At 39.7% G+C, this 19,794-nt stretch overlaps 1 protein-coding gene across 3 annotated transcripts; it reads right to left on the bottom strand.

Moving 5' to 3' along the window:
• Positions 1 to 10,116: 10,116 nt before the first annotated feature.
• On the bottom strand, positions 10,117 to 19,012 carry ankrd40 (ankyrin repeat domain 40). Of its 3 annotated transcripts, none has more exons than XM_023831273.2 (6): positions 18,144 to 19,012; positions 16,835 to 16,983; positions 14,848 to 14,867; positions 14,316 to 14,739; positions 13,637 to 13,818; positions 10,117 to 12,702 (listed from the first exon to the last, which is right to left on the bottom strand). In XM_023831273.2, exons 1-6 carry the CDS (start codon positions 18,275 to 18,277, stop codon positions 12,553 to 12,555), a joined length of 1,059 nt encoding a protein of 352 aa, XP_023687041.1. In that variant the 5' UTR covers positions 18,278 to 19,012; the 3' UTR covers positions 10,117 to 12,552. The 3 variants fall into 3 exon arrangements, with proteins under 3 accessions (XP_023687041.1, XP_023687039.1, XP_023687038.1); XM_023831271.2 differs by having other exon boundaries at positions 10,117 to 10,596; positions 12,619 to 12,702; positions 14,316 to 14,867; positions 18,144 to 19,010; XM_023831270.2 differs by having other exon boundaries at positions 14,316 to 14,867; positions 18,144 to 19,007.
• Positions 19,013 to 19,794: the final 782 nt, after the last annotated feature.

Below are 19,794 nucleotides of genomic sequence, written 5' to 3'. Positions count from 1 at the left end.
GTGTGCTCCCCTCCTCTACTATGCATTCCCTAGTACCCAGCATGCACCCAGCTCCTCTGTTTGTTTCCCTGATCCCTCAGAATGTCTGAATGTTCCCCAGCTCCCCTATGGGTTCCTCTGCTCTCCCTTCAGTCTGAATCCTGCTCTGCATGCCCCCCCCCCCCAGGCCCACCCACCTCCCAGACTCCATTTTCACTCATCACACACACAGCAGGACACTCTCAGAATTAACAGGCCTGTACCTCATTATCCTGCGAACATTAAATCGCCCTCTTCCTGGGCATTGAATATCTTGTTAGCTATTTTGTTTCGGTTAACAACAGCCCTAGTATAGCAGTCTCACCACTAGGAAGCAGAGGCCTAACATTCTCTGCATAGCGTGGACTTGGTATGTCAGAAATCGAATAAGAGACCTATGGAGGTGTCCCGCTGTGCATGCTGACAGAAAGCCTGGCTTTAACACATGCATTGTCCATAAACAGACCTTGCGTTTGACCCCCCCTCTTGATGACTTGCAGCTTTTTTGAACGTTTTCCAAAAAGACACCAAAAAGAATCCACTTTCTTTATGGTCACTTACTTTTTAGATTCCACAACGGTGCTTTTTATTTTTTCTTTCTGGCACCATAAAATGATCAGAGAAATGTTTTTAAAAAATATTTCATGTTTGCAAAATGGTAAAATCCAATCTTTTCATAAAATGATCCGTTTGTTAACTTTGGCAAAGACAGCACAGTTTCTTTAGATGATTTAGAATGTCAATCTCTAATCCAAAATGAATGGGCGTAACAGGTCACAACTCAACCAAAACGGGCTGTCAACCAGTAACTCCAACCCATGAAGTGAACTAAATAATATCCATAATTCAAAAGAGGGTTCATTATTTACAGTTTACAACACGGCTAATTTAAAAAATCCCAATGTCTTCTGTTACATTAAGATTACTTCCCAGCCCAAAATATAAAATAAACCATTAGAAATTATTTGTTTTCACTCACAAGGTCACAAATTAAGCAAGGAAAGTTTAAGAAAAACTGGTAAGATGGGTGTGGGGTCTGATGCTCTCCATCCTTCATTCAGGGCTCATGCTAACAGGGTCTGCATTATGTAAAAGAAACTGGCACTTAAAAATGAGTTGATTTAAAATTGTTTCTGCCATTTCTAACCATAATGTGCTGCACTGGTAATAATAGAATTATATAATTTACCAAGCTGAAAAATTTGATAAAAATGAAGGGTGATATTTCCTATTAGACAATAGATTAATACAGTCAATGATTCATATCTTTGCCGATTATTTAATTGAAATTGACAGAAACTGGCTTCAAAATGATGTGAAATATGCCTTCTTCCACTCAGCAGAGGCATCAGCTGAGCCTAGATTGACACAGTTTATGCCAAACACATTTTGGGGACAGCCGTATCGAAGTGTGACCAGACTGCTCTTGGAGAAGGAGCTTTAGGCTTTAGTGAGATTTGTTTCCATGGGTGCCTATCTTGCCTGTCACAAACATATACTGGAAAATGCTTTATGAGCTTAGACTGGGTCTGTTTTGACATGAGAGGGCAAGAACCTAATCTGTCTCACAGGTCTGTAATCAATGTCACAAGATTTTCACTGCACCACAGAGTTGACTGATGCCTGGTTACTGAACAGTTCATAATGTTACAACAACAAGGCAAAAGCAGCATCATGTTCTAGGTATTACAATCCCAGTCACAGCTCTGACGTTGTTTAATATTTAAAACCTTTCAATTCTGTATTTATGTGTTCCCTAATCCTGTTAAAAAATGTGTTTTTACCACTGCAAAATCAGTAAAGATGAAACTAATGGTTTAATAATCCTGTATGTGATCTCTGCTCATTTCTAAGTTTATTGTGTGTTCTGTGTACTTACTCTAAAAATGACAATTCGTAAATATTATGCGTGCAACACAGGCTTGGTTTTCATTTTGTTGGAGTCCACTGAGCCTTGGAGACATTAGTCATTCAAGTAATGTTCTGCACACATCTTTTAATACTAATTCAAGTGTGGTTCTTATAAAAAATAAGTTTGGTTATCAGTGTATTGATATATTTATCTATAAAGATTTGGAAGGAAGTGAACAAAATGTGAAATATGGTGAGTTGTGTAAGGCTACAGTGATTAACTAAATGTAATATGGGATAGTGCCTAAAATTTTGAAACCTTAACCACGTAAAAATATAACCTTTGTCTTGACTAGACACAGAAATAAACTGTTTTTTTCACAGACAATATTAGAGGCTGGCAGGTGAGAAAAAATATTTCAAACGCAGCCCAATGTGAAATTCTAGAAAAAAAAAACGATGCATCATATGTTGAAACAGAAGTCGTTCCATGTTTTTTATGTATTTCTTCTTGCTTAGTGGAGAAATACATATATCTTCAGAAAGTGCACCAACCACATAGCGAGAATTGAGGTGAATCAAATGGCACCTAATCCGTTACACCACCTACTGTTATCAGTCAAATAAATTGAAGATATATCATTGCTTGTGCATATCAAAGATTAAAACAATCCAGTTTGCATGCTCTGATGGATTAATGACATGGATTATTCTCTCCATCGTATGGCTGCCTGAGATCACAACATATTTTTGATTCAAGATTGATTGGAAGAATTGGAAGGTTGAGTTGCCATTCAACATATACTGATATGATAATTACCAAAATGGTTCAAATCTCTCATAGAGGAGTGTACCAATGGGTCAGATATGAGTACCATCCTATGTGAGAAAAACTATATAGAACCACCAATATGGTGTACCAAAATACGTAAAGTGATAATACTTTAAGGTCACTGATAATCAGCTACTGTCGACTTGCCCTGTTCACTTGTTGGACACTTAAGTGCCTAATCTACTTACAAGTCCACTCAGCCTTGGTTCAGCTGAAAAAGATTCAGCAGTGATCAGGATATTAAGAAGGCATGTGAAAGAAGGGACACTAAAATGAATACAGTTTGTTCTCATGAATTTTCAATTATTCATTTCTTTCATTTCCTCAGAACTACATATCCAGTGCAGGGTCACAATGGGCCTGGAAAGTGTCCCAGAACACACAGAGTGGGGTATGTTCTAGTCAGGGTTGCTTGCCCATCACAAGGCATCACAAGGGACATCAATCCATCTAAAACATGTCATATACAAACAGTGGGAGAGCATTTAAACCTACACCATAGAGAAAGGTTTGGAATAAATTATGCTCCCCTGGAAGTGGGCCACAGTGGTACCTTCTGAGTACTTCCCACTACCAATGGGAGGATGCAGATGGTGAGTCTTGGCGATCAGTTTTGGAATGAGGGATCCACCCATTGTGCTGGAGACCGAGATCTGCATGCCTAACATTCCCAGCTCCCATTTTTCATCTCTGCTTTGTTCCTCCAGTGAAGGTGATGCTTTCTTGAGTAAGTGCGAAGTTGCAAATGTTTTTTCAGTTATTCATCTTCTCTCCCCAAAAGAATTTAGGGTTAGGCGTATTTTTTATGTAAATACAAAACAAAGAGCTTCATTAGTATCTCAGATTATATTAAAATGTTCTTCTCCATTAACTTAATGTACTAAAATCTGTAGGTCTTAGTAGGAAGTGAAGAACATTCACAGCATAATATTGACAGTTCCTAACAATTTTCTAGGTCTTTGTTTTGGGCCAGCTCCCAACACTCCTGTACCAAGTATTGTTTAGGGGTCCCACAGACTGGGTTGAGAAATACCGTGTTAGGCTTTTCATGAAGGCAGCTCTTCATTGGCCTTTGTAATGTTATCAACTGCATGCAAAGTAGCACTTTCAAGACTTCCGGATGGTTCAGTTGATGCGTCACCTTCATCAATTATTCCTTGCAAATAGTTTGTCGTTTAGTCCCCATTCACTCTATGGTCCTTGAGTTGCAATAACACTGCCATATATAACACTGCCATATTCATGCATTCAAGCACTTACGATCCTTGCATTATTACTATCCTTTAAGAAGACAGCAAGATTTTCCCTCAAATAACCTCCTTGGAGCCAAAGCTCGGGGAATCAGCACGAGCCCCATTGTTAAATTGTTCTCAAAAGGCAAAAAAGTAAAAGTCTCTTTTCTGCCTTATATCCAGCTGCTTGTTCTTGTCCTTGTCATTTGCATGACGCCCACCGGTTGTATCCATCAAAGTTAAGCATGTGTTTTGCTCAATAGCATCCTGCTTTCATGAACATCGTTGTCTCAACAGGGAAGCACTCAGCGGCAATGACATCAGCACTAGCTGCATCAACAACAAGTACCACGTGTTATGAAAGCTGCTACTTAAACCACCACAACTTGACTATTTCAAAAGCCATCTTTTGAAGAAATTTCCCTGCCCTTCAATTTTCACTTGAACAATGACCTGGTCTCGTACAGAGTAACTATTAAATGCAGGGAAAATTTATGATGGATTCATTTGCTGTTCTATCTGCATTGCCACTTTCTACTTCCAATTTCCCCAACAAATCATTCTGATTGACACTCATTGGCATTGTACTTACATGTGTAGCAGTGTTAGCACTCAGGTTGAACTGATCTCTATCACATCAAAGGCTATGAGTGGTAATGTTAGCCAGATTCTGCATAAATCCATTTTAAGGGTCTATAATTTGAGCAAAACACTAAACATAAGGTGCAAAGAAAAAAGCAAGAGCCACACTTGGCAGCTTATCTGGTCTCATGGCCCCTGGCAAGGTACTAACTTTATAGGTCTGGCAACACAAGATCACAGCAGACCGTAAACAATGGGTATATAAAATTCTATGACGGTAAATAGAATCAACATTGTCAACAGTGTATGAGAACCAGCTGCAGAGCCTTCAGTACTACTGAGTAAATTTGAATTGTAAAAATGTCCAGCAGTAATCTAGCTTGAGGGAATGTGCCAAACTAACTTTACTTCTTAGGCTCATTATCATTGCTTAGCAGCTGCTATAGCAGGCAATTTCATACAGCTTCAGCAAAGCAGATTCTTAGAATAATAAATTTAGCCTGAAAGGACATGCAGCAGTTGTTAACAAGAATGAACGACAAAGACGTTTCAGGATTGTTAAATGTATAAGCGTAGTGCAGTCTTGGTGGAGGTGACTTTGCAGTCGTAGTTGTTCTTTGTCTGTAGTTCAAGGTTACTAACTCTTATGTACCCTGAAGTGTAATGGGAATCCGAAAGTCATAAATCAATAAAAATGCTCTAGAAATTTTGCTCATTAATCATTTGGTGAGGGTGTAAAACATAAACACGTACATTGATTACAAATGTACATCGCACTGAACAGTGGAGTTCTGGAACATCTTTTTATCTCCAAATGTTCTCAGCAAAACAGATTGTAACATTTGCCAGTTCTATTTTGAAATTAATTTTGAATAGAAACAACAAAGTTATTATATGCAGTAAGCCTATTACCGCATCTGACAGCAGCTCAGATGCCCGCATAGCCTTGTTTGAACCCTGTTCATCTCGTTTCCAGACTTATGTTTCCAGGGCAAACGTTAACAGAAGGGAACAATATCCAGGCAGCCACAGTGTTCGGAGATCAGATGAGGTAACTTGTGAATCGGGGAAACCGTAGACTGGGTATAAAGCTATATACTGTGGCAATGTTTAATCAACAAGCTTGTTTCTATTCCATTCAAATTTATGTTCATTTAATCATACTGCTTCTACTACTAATAAGCAATAGTTCAGTTCCCCTTAAACACAATTTTTTTTTTTAAGTAATTGTATATGTATTACCATATTAATATACTCCTGGACAAAAAAGGGGGCAAAAGCTTAATGTTCTGCAATTTTGATGGGCTGGCCCCCATCCTGGGTTATTCCCTGCCTCCCCCCCATTGCTTCCGGAATAGACTCCAGACCCCTGAGACCATGCATAGGACAAGCAGGTATGGAAGATGGATGGATGTATGGAAGTTTTAAGGTCTAACTACTTACCCTCATATCTGATATATGGCACATATTCCCTCAGATTAGAGGGTATTAGAGGTTTGTTTGCTTTTCCTAAAAATGCAAAATCCTGCAGGCTGGCCTTATTGCGCTGCGCAGGCACAGGATGTGACAGAAGCAGACGTGCAGCTGTCCATCAGCTCCCAAAGCAGTGACGATTCACGCTTTGCCAAGAGCCGTCTATTGCCGCTTTTCTACTGAAACAAGTTTAATTTTTAAACTGAGTGATTTTTTTTTGCAGAAAATGAAACCAAGACAATGGGGTGAACATTGTGTTCAGCAGCTCCCAGGTATGAAATGCAATTGGGCTGATGGGGTGAGCGACCACCCAGGTCCTGCTCTGGGGGGTGAAAGGCGGGGCTTCACTGGCAGGAGAAACAAACCTGACCTCATCCTCCAGGCATGGACACCGCAGGAGTAATATACCTCCACTAAAGAACTAGATATATTTTTCCTTCAGCAGTGATTTGAAGGCACGTTCTAATGAAGCTAAAATATATCCCATAGTCACCGTTGGTCACCGTTTTTGTTCTGGAATCAATGTTCAGAAGCTGTGGCAAAACACAAATTAGATTCTAACATGAACATGGTAAATTGACATATAAAGTTTAGTTTCAGTGGGTGCAGTTAATTTAAAAATACGCAAACAATTGTCAGAAATATTGCATTGAAATATTTAAACAAGTGCGATCATCCTAGTCTAAACAAATTAAACTGTGCAAAGTGGCTTTTTAAAAATGGGCAAGATATACATATCCATTTTCTAAGCATTTCTTCTAACCAGTTTTTTTTTTGGGGCGGGGGGCTGAAGCCAAACGGCTGGGGTACATCCTGGATGAGATGCTAGTCCATTGCAGGACACACACACACACACACACACACATACAGCTCCACTATTCCTATATTTGTGGGGACCATCTATTCATTTTTATGGGCATAATCCTATACCCAAATATGACACCCTTAACCCCGACCCCGCCCTAACCATAAGTAACTACACAAAATGCAAGACTTTAGGCAATTTGTGACAAGTGACTGGAATCACTTATTTTTTTAAATAAAATTGAGGTTTATACTATGGGGACCTGAAAAAATGTCCCTACAACCTAAAAAGTAAAGTTTTATCGCATTGCGGGGACAACTGGTACCTACAATGTGATAAATACTAACTTACACACACACACACAGACACACACACACATCATAGACAATCAATTAACTCCATTCGTCCATCTTAGAAATATCACTTATCTATTATAAGGTTGTGGGGACATGTATATTTACATCTGAGCATATAGATATGCATGGCCCGTATATATACTTGCACAGAAAGAGTTAAATGGCAGGATGATTGTAACCATCCGCCAACCTACACATGGCTGTAGACCCAAGTTAGGGTAAGCATGGCCTCCGGCATAGATTAAGCTCATTTGTCATTTCTGAGGCAAGAAACCCAGTTCAAAGATCTGGCATAGTAAAAATCCAGTGCAAAGAATGTGATAGGCAGCTGAAGAGTAGCTACAACAGAATGCTTTCTTTCATGTCTCATTCACTAGCGAGAGTTTACCTCAGTTGCCCCAAAGAAGGCAACACCTGATACGTCTTTGGTGAGTGACATTTTTAAATTGGAGGAGAAATTAATAAACTCTTGTCAAACGCATGTGGTAAAGCGAAGATTGATGATACCCGGGGCCTACGGAGGGATAAAGAAGAAAAGGCGGCTTCTTTTTCATGAGACAAAAATAAGACAAATTAAACTCAAATAGTAAAAGTATGCTAACAGCTTCCCATTTTGTTCTCTAAAGATAATTTGGATTCTGAGTCCATGCCAATGAAAACACACATACAGCACGTAGCACCCGAAGCTGGACGTGACCTGGTGGGGAAGGCAGGCGTAACTGAAGACAGATGCATGTTATTCATTTATATTTTAGTGTCTAACATCTGACCACCATTATATCACAACCAACGCACCACAAAAGAGGACAGCCACACGCCCGCTTATTCATGGGATTGTCAAGGACATTCATTTGGTAAAACTGTAAAAGCATTGCCCTAAATGTACCATGGCACAATTATGTCCCCAGTTAACCTATGGAATACGTTTTCTGCATGTGGGCGAATTTGCGGTCTCATACCCAGGCTCAGCTCCAGTCCTAGTAGCACATGTTGTTTGTGTATTTATGTGACACTTTGTGTGACCTGTAGCTGATTGGTAGTCAGGATGTACCCCAACTTTCATTCCATATTTCCCATGGTTCACTGCGACCTGCTGTGCAGAAACATACACGAATTAAGTCAAAAAAATAGTTTTTATTACATTATATTTAAGCAAATTTCAAAGCAGAAAGCAATGATGTTTAAACTAAAAACCTGAGTTGAAGATCTCTGGGGAGGGGTTTCTCCAGGTTCTCCTTACCCTCACGCCCAAGCACCGTGTTTTCTTACAGATTTATTTCTTCAGGCTTAGCTAAACCACAAATCTAATGTCATGAAAACAAACAGGGTACAAAAGGCGCACAGCAGCCAAATACATCCACATCTTGTTATGCTTGTGTCTTGTCAAATACTACTGAAGCATCACCTACTGTGCTTTTGCCAAGGCGATTCGGCAACTGTTTTCCGTTTGAATGCCTTTGCAAAGAATTTATCAGGAAGGGAACTTGTTTTAAAATTCCACAGCCCGTGTATGCGTAGCAAAGTTCTAACATGAAAGCCGTTAACGTCAATGCAGGTCCCTGGCATGATCTGCCCCTAAAATGGGACACTGTGATCAACTGTTAAATACTCCTACATAAATGAATGAAGGTGGCTATGAGCAATAACATCAACATATAACAGCGGTTTAGTCACACATGTGCAGTACACCATGTTTTTGTATCTCACTTGCCATAATCCCAATACCTGGGTCTATAAGCAGCAGATGGCTACAGGTAATGCACTCCCAGTAAGAATTTCATTGTACATTGAAACTGTTTTCTGTGCATATGAGAATAAAACTAAAACAGTGTAAGTCAGGAGCCTCTCCCCCGCACTGCTCACCAAAAATAATTTAATGCTAACCCTTTGATCACAAAACCCAGGAGTCACTCAACATGCCAGCAATTGTACTATGACTTGAAAGAAATGTATGTATTGCAACAGACATCCTATGGGTCAATGTTGACAGAGCCTGATGATCTGGTTTTCTCTGAATAAACAATAAAACCATGCTTTGTCACCAAATCGAGTAGCTACTTTTTCCCCAACTCACACCTGTAGCCTCAAATGATCTTAAGGAAAGGAAGCCAGAGGCTGACATATTTCAAGTGCCACACCTTCAGGGAGCAAACGCTGCTCAGCCGGCTGGCAGCCGGGGCTCATCTATCCTCATGCGAGCCATCATCTGTCAGTGAAGTGGGAGGGTAACAGGAGAGAGGAAAGGCACAGGGCGAGCTTCCCCTCGAAACCCAGCCGCCGAGCGTGAGCCGTCTTGTTGATGAGGGATCCGAGAATAAACTTGTCTCCCCATCAGGAAGTTTGCAGACTTGCCAATATTTGTCGCTTTCCGGGAATGACATGACAGGGAATTTCTCAAAATGCAAAATCCATTCGTCAAACTCGACACCAGCGAACTTGTCACGACTCAACCAACCGCTGGTAACACACATAGTAAAAATGGCTTTTGATGCCTCATCAAAAATTCATTTTTTTTTGGCATGAAGCATGAATCTCCTGTTAAAATTAGTATAGATATTTGCCAACTTTTACTGACCTACATAGCAATTCTATTAGATTTCTTTTTTTTTTTTTTTTTTAGAAAAAGTAATCATACACTTACCCATTAGCTACCTTCTTATAGAAAACAATTATGAATTTATTTATGAATGAATGTATTGACCCTAAATATAATGGCAAGTATTTTCTACAATAACTTTAATATTTAACCAAAATCTTGAAAAGACATCCGAATAGCAAAACAATCATTCAAACAACAGTGCATTCCTCCTTAATCTGGGTAATCGAAACATGCAAGCTCTCCTCTAAACAGCAAGTCAGCAGTAACTAAAACACCCCCCCTTGTGGCAAACAACTGAAAGAGTCATCAGAATGGCACTGACTTGTCTTGGAGTTAATCACAGATAAAAACAAGACATAAGAGCACAGTGACACATATTTCTCATGCTTTATTAATGAACAGCTACAGGTCCCCGTTATTTAACACAGGTTAAAAAGTGCGTAAGGTTTTTTTTTTTTTTATCAAATTACATAAGACATATAAAAATATCAGACTCTGAATGCATAGGTTAAGTTGAACATTTTTCTTTCTTTACTAAGAAATGAACAAATATTAAATACAGTGTTAACCATTCCCACTAAACCAGTAGGGTCACCACTGCACAGCAGAACCCCGGACACAGAGTCAGGACCCTAGTGTGAAGGGTGAAGATTGTAGTGTTTACATGTTTAAACTTCCCTGTAGTCATTCAGATTGGGTGAGGTTAAAACACTCTCAAAAAAAAAAACAAAAAACGAAACAAAACAAATTTCACAATTAATGACAGGGTACAAACATTTATCCGCATCTTCTCATATAATCTTTAGTGAGATGCCAGTTTCAGTTCCCTTGTTCTCCTTGCCTTTATTCTTTTCAGGGACGTAAAAGGAAATAGAAGATAGAAAAAACAAAAATAAAATTCAGGAACAGTTACCGCTCGTCACTGAACCAAGTTTTACCGTCTGCACCGACATCCACAAACACGCACATGCTTCATTTCCGTATCACAAAGTGTGCACATTGACATCTACATCCTCATACCCTCTCTTGATTTGGTTATACGTCCCTATGTTTTTTTTTTTTCCATTTTAAACTCTTTTTCAGGCCAGTGTATGGAGATGTAACAGCATTTTCCCCTAAAAGTCACAGTAATCACATAAGTAAATCCTATATAAACTCTCCCAAAGCCTTTAAAAATATAAGTTAAATTAAGATTCATTTTATTAAAACTGAGAAGCAAAATACAACCCCATCTATGATAAATTGAAACTTGCGTTTGTTTACTTGTAAATCAACGTTGTGCTTTATGCCAATTTCATTACAAACTATGATTACTAGTAAAAATTTGACACTTTACCCACCCACCCTACCACACTGCCTCCCCCAAAGAAAACAAATTAAGAAGGTTATAAAAAAGAAAAAAGCACTTTCTTTAAAAACTTTCAAAAACAATGGCTTTGCTGCTACATTATTTACTGCAATGTAATTTGTGAGGAGTTTTGATTGTTTTCTGGATACACAGCATGGCTGAACCCATTTTCCATCAAATTTCCCACCTAGATAATGTAGTGCACATATCCTAAATCAAACAAAGCAGGTACGCATGGTCGTCATTCACTGAACACAGAGACGATTTACACCGTGCTAATCATCATTAGCAAACATCTAGATCCTTAAGCAACCAATGCAGTCAAAATATCAATGAATCTTTAAGATTTGTAAGCAACACGGAAAGCAGGATTTATCGGCAAAAACGTTTGAACTTTATTTTCCAAACCTGTATTTTCGAAGTTCTGAGCTCCTTGAATGCAGTTTTGTATTTTAAGTAGGCAGGACAAAGTCCTTGAGAAAGACAAACTGGCCATATGCAAATGGTGAATGTTAAAATGAGCTGGCTATTATTACTGCATAACATCATTTATCAACAGACAGACTAATGAACAGAGCATTTCAGCAGCCTCTATGTGAAAAACTGAATACAGTATATATAGCAGTACATGTGTGTAGTGACAAAAATGAAAAAGTCACTAAAATTCCACAAAAAAAATGTGCAATTTAATGATCAAAACTGCAAAACACTCAACTGTAACAAAAGATGAAAACGATCCCATTGCACTGATCCACAAAACAAGAGCGGAGATTAACTCCATGCACCTCTCTGTTAGACGGTACCACAAGCAGTTTGAGGAGAAGCAGCGTTTCATCTCTCTGAATTGTTTGTAATGAGTATTTTAATAATAATGCAAATCAAATGGGAACCAACAAAAATGTAAAAATATATATTTTTTCCAGTATTCTTATATACTTGAATGTCTTGAGTGTCTATGTACAATGTAGCAACACTGTAAATTAACAGAAGGTATCGAAGCAACAGCAGATGAAGAGAAGGTGTTTATTAAAGATGGTAGTGAAAATATAATATCTATATGGTGCTTTTAGACCTCCTTCAACTTGGGGAAGAACAGCAATGGAAATAAAGGGGATTTTGTCCAGATTTCTTGTTAGAAAGGCAGAATCAGGAGTTAAACAGTTTTAGAGGGTAAGTTTGTTCTTCAAAAAGAAAAAATTAAAATCAATAATGTGACCAGAGCTCCACTCATTAATTTGGCCTGCTATATTTCACTGGTAAAATACATACTACTCCTTAACCAAAACACCTGGTAGGTCAGCTTAAGTACTAGGAGATGGAGTGCCATGCCTGTGAAGCACGGGAGATACCGTCAGAAGGAAACTCAACGACAGTGAACCTTTCAGCCACGTGGACCATAAATCCAACTGTTTAGCAAAGCAGCTGCTCTGAGGGTTTAAGCGAACTTCATATCTGATTAATAAGTGAGTTTGGATGCCTTCATGTTGTAGCAGGGTCTGTCGCCCAAGCCGCCGTGTCCTACCCCTGACAGCAGAGAGAGGCCTTCCATCCTCTCCAGCACGACCTCCAGCTCCTGGAAGTCCTGTAGCCTGGCCACATCTTTATCCTGAGGAGGACGAGGCAGCAGCACATGGTAGAGATAAAACCACAAGAGAAACGGTCAAGCCTGAGGATCGCAACGCAACTGCCCGCATGTCATTGAAAACATCCCCTGAATGGTTGTACATCTAAAAACATGGCTGTCATATAAACAGATACAGTACTGTGCAGAAGTCTGAGGCATCCTGAGAAAATCACGTATAAGCTCAAAGCCCAGGCTGCCATTTCAAAACCTCTCCTGAAGGCACCCCAGTATTTGCAGCAACCATCCAACAAATCCATGTATTTCTGACTCAACCAGTGCCCCACCTCGTATAGCTAATCAAGGTCAATGACTTTCTTAAACTGATTTAATTAATGAATTAATTGGGCTGGATGTGAAATGTAACAGATACATGGAATGGCTGGTGTGCCCCTGAGGAGAGGTTTGGGAACTGAAGCCGTGTTCTTCTAACCATCCAACAAGTCACCAGTAAATTCTTGGAGAATGCAGGAAATTCTTGTTAGTTTTTGTTGTGTTACTCTTAATTTCCACATGTTCTAATGTTAAATTGTATTTTTTGTTCTGATCACATATACCCTTATTACTTGGATAAATAGTCTTACACATTTCCTTCGACTGCCTAAGACTTTTGGACAGTACTGTATGTGCACCTGGAAAATTACAAGCTATTAAGCTTGAGCTGTGCATGATCTACTTTCATAATAATTCATTTAAAGTTAAAAAAAAAAAAACATCACGCATGAGAATCTATAATTAAGCACTGTTTACAGTCAAAGTGAGCATAAACATTATTCCCTAAACAATCTTAATGTTTGCCAATGCAGAATGAAAGTATTGCACTTTCAGTAGCATGTTTAGTAATCACAGCAGGGATACTCTAACAGGAAGCAGTGCAAGCAACGTGGACACGTGCAGATGGCATCTAGGTGACCCTTGCCTTCCTCAGCATGGTGTTGGGCAGCTTGCGGATCTTCTCCACGTGATCGGCGCTTATGCCGAGCTCCCTGCAGCAGACCCGGAGCAGCGAGCGGTACGTGAGTTCCTGGCGGTCCAGCTCCACCTCGATGAAGTCATTCTCCCGGGCATTGGGGTTCTGAATCCGCACTTTCAGGACCAGCTCTGAAACAGATGGGGTTGGGGAACCGGCTGTGAAGGGGGGCAGGCCCTTGTGCTTCTCTGGATGCTTCGCGAATTGAGGAAGTTTCGGTTTAAAGGCATCCTGAGAGTGACTGCGGGGGAATAAAAGGATTACAGATCGAAACTGACACGCTCACTGAACTGGCCATTTCAAGCAAGGTCTACCAAGGGCAGTGCCTGCATGCCTGCAACCGCTTTACTGTACAATAAAAAGACACACTATTTCATTTGGAGCGGGTCTATCCTAGAAGTACCTGCTGGGAATTTTTATTCCAGAAGCAAGAATTTCAGTAAAATCTGAAGTCAGATGCTGACTTGCTGACTTGCTTTTTAGCCTGCATTTAAATCCAATATTCTGTCAATTTGATAAACGTGCCATAAATGCAACATAGCTACAATGAAACAATTATACATGAAATTAGCAGCATGAATGGGTTGTGTGAATGACGACCATGGGGTCGTCAGGTGGGCTTCTTTACCTTGGACATTAACTGGAAAGGTACTGGTGAAGAAGAAAGGCTGGAAGGCAGGCACTGATACCCCGGGTGGACCACAGCTGAGCTGCTGCGGAATGGACTGCTGTCTGGTCACCGTGGGATTGGCAGCCTGGGATCCGGCGCTGCCACCGGCAGCGGGAGGCACTGGGTGCACCGGCTCAATCGGAGATGCGGCGTGGCTATGCTCTCCGTTCCTGGAGCAGTGGGCCCCTGAGAGCACGCCATTCATGGCACCCGGAGGGTCCGGCATCAAGCCATTCTGCCCGGCGCCCTCTTTCGAGTTCTCGGGGTCAACAAACAAGCTTTCTTCCCGTTCATAGGAAATCAAGGAGGCTGGAGACAGGTCCGGAGGGGAAGGCAGAGAGGTGACAGGCTCAGAGTAAGGCTGTCGATTAGCCGTACCATTCTGGAAAGTGTGGGGTGCCAAAATGAGGTCATCCGTGTCAGACGTGCCGTAAGGGAACGGTGGATTTGACAGATAATTTGGGATAATAGGTAATTCTGGCTCTTTTACCTCCGGAACATCTTCCTCAACTGCAAATAATGGGGAAACAAATTAAACCACAAATTACCATCGATCATTCCAGTGTTAGCGTGAAAAATGTACAGATCATTTTCAAAAGACTTTAATATGCCAGTAAATATCCCAGAGACAAGCCCTTGAGTGTTACTGTTGTTCCCTGATCACGGCTACTTGTTTCAAGTCTTAATACCTGCAGATTTTAAAGGCATTTTCAAGAAATCTGCATACAAGATATCTATCCAGCCAACACAAACTCTGCTTTAACTCCTACATCTGAATCTGTAGCATCTGCAGCAATGCTTATCCATGTCATCATCATTTACTGCAAGACTGAAAATACATTTCTCAATGCCTCTAAACATTCCACTAAAAAGAATAACAGGCCTGATCTTCACAACCTTCAGATGCCATACTCTCTTTCAACTAGATGGTATCCTTTTGCTAATTGATTTGGGTTGTCCTACAATCAAAAGTCACTGCCTTTTCATTCAAGGTGACAGTCTTATAGAATACTAAATGGGGATTTGATAAGACGCATAGCCGAAAATGCCACTTATTGTGTGGGGATAATGTTCAGAGAGACCTGGTCTCACTGAGGTTCATTAATTTATTAGACAGATCAAAGACAAGGCAGATGCACTGAAACAAAAGGGTAAGTGCATTAGCTGAAGAGCTTAGAGTGACAGTTTCTGTTTGTAACAGCCTGGTCTTCACCACAAAGAAAAGAATTCCTTATTATCACTATAATGAACTTAAATACTCTCCAAGCAGAGATGGACAACACGACAAAGACATTTTAGTGTCACTATGTATCAGTATGTAGGGTGATTGCTCTTACGTTACAGCCAAATATAGACATTATTCCAACTACACCCCAGCTGGAAGAATTTCCGAAAATTATTCAGAATTGAGCCAAATCACATCCTACAAAAAAAAAAAAAACTGGTGACATTTTATTTTTATATATTTATATACACGAAATCAATAAGATTTGCATAATTATTGGTTTGCTTTCATGTTTTTTAATGTCTCGTGTCCTGTGCCAGAAAACACCCTTGTCCCAGACAAGCATTTACAGCTTCAAACGAAAAAAAATGAGTTAAGCGCCTTAAAAATCAAACACTGGTAAGCTCTCCATTTTTTTTTTTTTTGATAAATTCAAGAAATAATATTGAATCAGGTGTGTTTCATCATATCAGGTCAACTCCATAGCGCTTCCAAATCAAAACTGAATAAAAATTATGGTTTAAAAATGCATATTTTGCTTAGCATTAAGAGAAATCCTAGCAACATTAAAAAATAAAATGGCTACTCACTACGATATATAACAATCTGTCAACTTCACAAGACGTCAACTCCGTCAGTATTTTAAAGTTCTCAATGCAACAGTCCTGCTAAAATGTGAAACAACCAAGAACAGGAGGTTCGTATCTGAAATGACGTTCTGTGTGTTTTCAAGTTTTTAAAAATGTTTGTGTACTATTTTGTGTTTTGTATGATGTTGACTTGGCTGTCAAATCCTTCAGATGGTTTGTTTTCTGTTATATCCATTGGAAGTATGTTCAGAATGATTTAAAAAATGAGTATATGTCAATAATTTCTGTTGCGCACCTGCTGTGTGTTGTGCTGTAAATGTGTTTTATACTATAATAATATGCACTGATAGAGCAGATAAAATTTAAGCCCTCAGCTGCAAATGATAATGATAAAATGAAATCACTGGGAGGTTGGCCCATTACAAATTTAATAGCCAAGACTTTGATCTTTTAAAATATATTTTCCCAGCATGATTGAAGAGTAAAAATAAAAATCCCCCCAAAATAAGATTTTGTCCCTATTCTCAAGAATGAGTGAAAAAATAAGTACAATTCATTAAAGTAGGTCACTATGCACAGCATCAAAGTCAGAAATTACATGAAATTTCTAAAAGCAATTTAATGTTTGGATGTATATACAGTACATATACATGTTAACAAACCTCCTAGAAGTCTTCTGATATCAGGCTTAGAGGTTAGTTGGACAGCTAATTCTCCTTTTGAGGTGAGAACATCTTTGTCTGCTCCAGAGTTCAGAAGATAAGCCACGATCGGTTTGTGGTTCCTCTTGCACGCCCAGTGCAGACAAGTCCTACAAGGACAAAAAAAAAATTAACATCTTTTCTTCCATATACATTCCAACCCCTTATTTTGCACAGGATGAGCAAGAAAACTTTTTTTTTCATGTCCATGCAGATATATACATTCTGAGAATGAAAGACAATATGCACGCAACAATCTAAACAACATCAGGGGTAGATCTAAGGGGTATTTACCAGGGATGGCACGCCTAGTAAATACATGGTTACCCTGGCCATGTATTTAGCTATAACAATAAAACAAAAACAAAATAATACATTATTTTATTTTTCAAGGAAAACCACAGAAGTGACACGGTGCGAAGCGGCCACCCCCAAAAATATAACTGGCCCCTGATAGCCACCGCCATTAAAATTGTCTGCAGGCGCCACTGAAGAACACGTCTCGCATCTTCTAATGGAAAACTAATCATATTGCTGATGAACAGCTTTACCAATTAGGATACAGAGAGAGACAGTGTTCAATCTCAAAAGAGATTCCTAAAGATAGGAGTTGATATGACTCAACACAGGCTGTCGAAGTATCGGCTGGGGACCTGCTGTAATACAAGTGAATAAGGCACTTATTGTAGGAAAATACCAACTATTACAGACAAAATTTTCGATTAAGCGTTTGATTAATTTAAATCAAATTTATACACATAAGTGGCCTTCAAAAATAATAAAAGCTAGGAGTCTGAAAACAATAAACCGGCAAAACACACTGCAGGTAAACAATCCTCTTTTCTGTAAAAAGAAGTATGCCATTATTCGCCGTTACCGTGCTTTACCATACACATAGTAAAATCGTATTATAGTGTCTTGTTTCATGCGTTAATCTGCTTTTATGCTAGTGGCAACACGGATTAATGTACAAACCCGAGCTTAATAGTAAAAGGTGAGACAAAATAAGAGAAAACTGGCGTGTTAGTTTTCTTGCAGACAGAAACTGATGATGGTCACTAAACCAAAATTATACATTGACTGACCTGCCCGGTAACTAAATCTGCCGTTGCCTCGGTGTAATAACAAAACCACGTCATAATTTCCGGCTAGCGGTCTGTGCGACTGGATTAAACGAAAATGTGGCGTCTGCCGCCTGTGCGGCTAGTTAGCAAAACGCAGCCGCCGCTTAGATAACACGCCCTGACTAGCCGGCTAAAGGCGCACGTACCATCCGTTTATTTCATTCTGCGAGTTGACGTTAACTCCGCTTTCCACTAAAGCTCGTACTTCGTCGATGTCCCCGATCGCGGATGCCTCTCGCAGCCGCTCTTGCATTCCTTTATCCAGCGACAGCGTTGACATTTCAGCCAGTAAAAGAACTCATAAGCAGCAATGAAAATGTGTATTTTATCTATATCAAGATCCAGTGACAGCCTTTAACTTCGCGAAAGGTCTGTGAAGGCAAGTTAGTTGCTAGCGACAAGCTAGAAACACATCTAAAATATATGAACAGGCTAGCAACCGAGTCAGTTGACGCCTGTTTTGCTCGTTTTCAGCGAAGGTATTTGAAGTTCGCATAAGATATGATCAAATCATGTTGGACGGCTCCCGCTTCCTTGTATTAAAGTGCAATAGCAACATTTGTACTGCCGCTAATTTGACTGTTATATAACAGCTTACTATAAGCTAACATGCTAGTGCATTACTGCATTAAATTTACTCCTCCCTGGAGGGACAGGGTTGAATGTAACAACAGCGAACGGATTATTTAGTTCCTATCTTGAACTTCCGGTGTCTAAACCTTTGGCGTCGTATTTATCGCGAAAGCATAAATGAGTATTTTAGATGTAGTTAATTTAATAAGTTACACATAAACTACGTATGCGCAATAACCTGTTTCCCGTGCAGGCAGACTCGTTCACATTTCAGTCTGAAAAACAAATCAAATTTCACTGTTCATTGACGAGCATATCTGTTCTGCTTTTTATAATTGATCTTGAAGATCTGTTAATATATCTGAATATACATGCCTATTTTTTTGCTCAAGGTAAGCGGTTGAAACTGCTGTATAAACTCCAACTCCAAATTTCCAAATGCCAGTTCCCATCTAGAATCAAGCATAAAGTACTACGGGACTAGACAGGGGTACGTACAAACTGAGACCACGTGCATTTCTCTTTCTTTTATTGGCAGTACAACCTTTGCAAACATACCACATTTCCAAACTCCCCACAGGCCGTGAACTCTGTTCTAAACCTAATGAAAACCTTGGAAAGTAATTGTTTCGCATTTCACAAGGAGATGCACTGATGTGTTTCTGGGGTCAGATTTTATATCATTTACTCCAGATCAGTCAGCAATGGGTGAACATTGAACCATCTGAAACAAGACAAATGCAAAGATAACAGAATAATGGAATGGACTTATAATCAAAGTGGAAGTCATAATTCTCTCACTTATCTTTAAGGATTAAAGGCTGGGTAATAACCACACTTTCGTAAATACATTTAGCAGCTTTTTATACGAGGAAGTACACAGTGGCTCAGCAGGTAGCGCTGTTGCCTCGCATCTCCAGAGCTGGTGGTTTGAATCTATGTATTTATTGTCCATGTGTGTGGAACTTGCATGTTCTCCCCCTGAGGGTTTTCCATATTTAGGTGGGTTAACTGGCATTTCATAAATTGCTTATAGTGTGTGAATTTATTATGGACTGCCATCCGGTCCAGACTGTACTCCTGCAGCCACCTTCTCACCTGGTCAGTAAGAAGCAGATAGAGACTGATTTTCAGCCATTGGCAGCCCCGAAAGGGGTAATTGATACGAAATTGTTTCCGGAATACAACATCAAGCCCGAAACGGAAACCCTGTATATGGGCGGC

This window comes from Paramormyrops kingsleyae, chromosome 5 (assembly GCF_048594095.1).
Source record: "Paramormyrops kingsleyae isolate MSU_618 chromosome 5, PKINGS_0.4, whole genome shotgun sequence".
NCBI classification, from domain to species: Eukaryota; Metazoa; Chordata; class Actinopteri; order Osteoglossiformes; family Mormyridae; genus Paramormyrops; species Paramormyrops kingsleyae.
The sequence above is the reverse complement of the archived record's forward strand: the minus strand, read 5'-3'. Positions and strand labels throughout refer to the sequence as shown.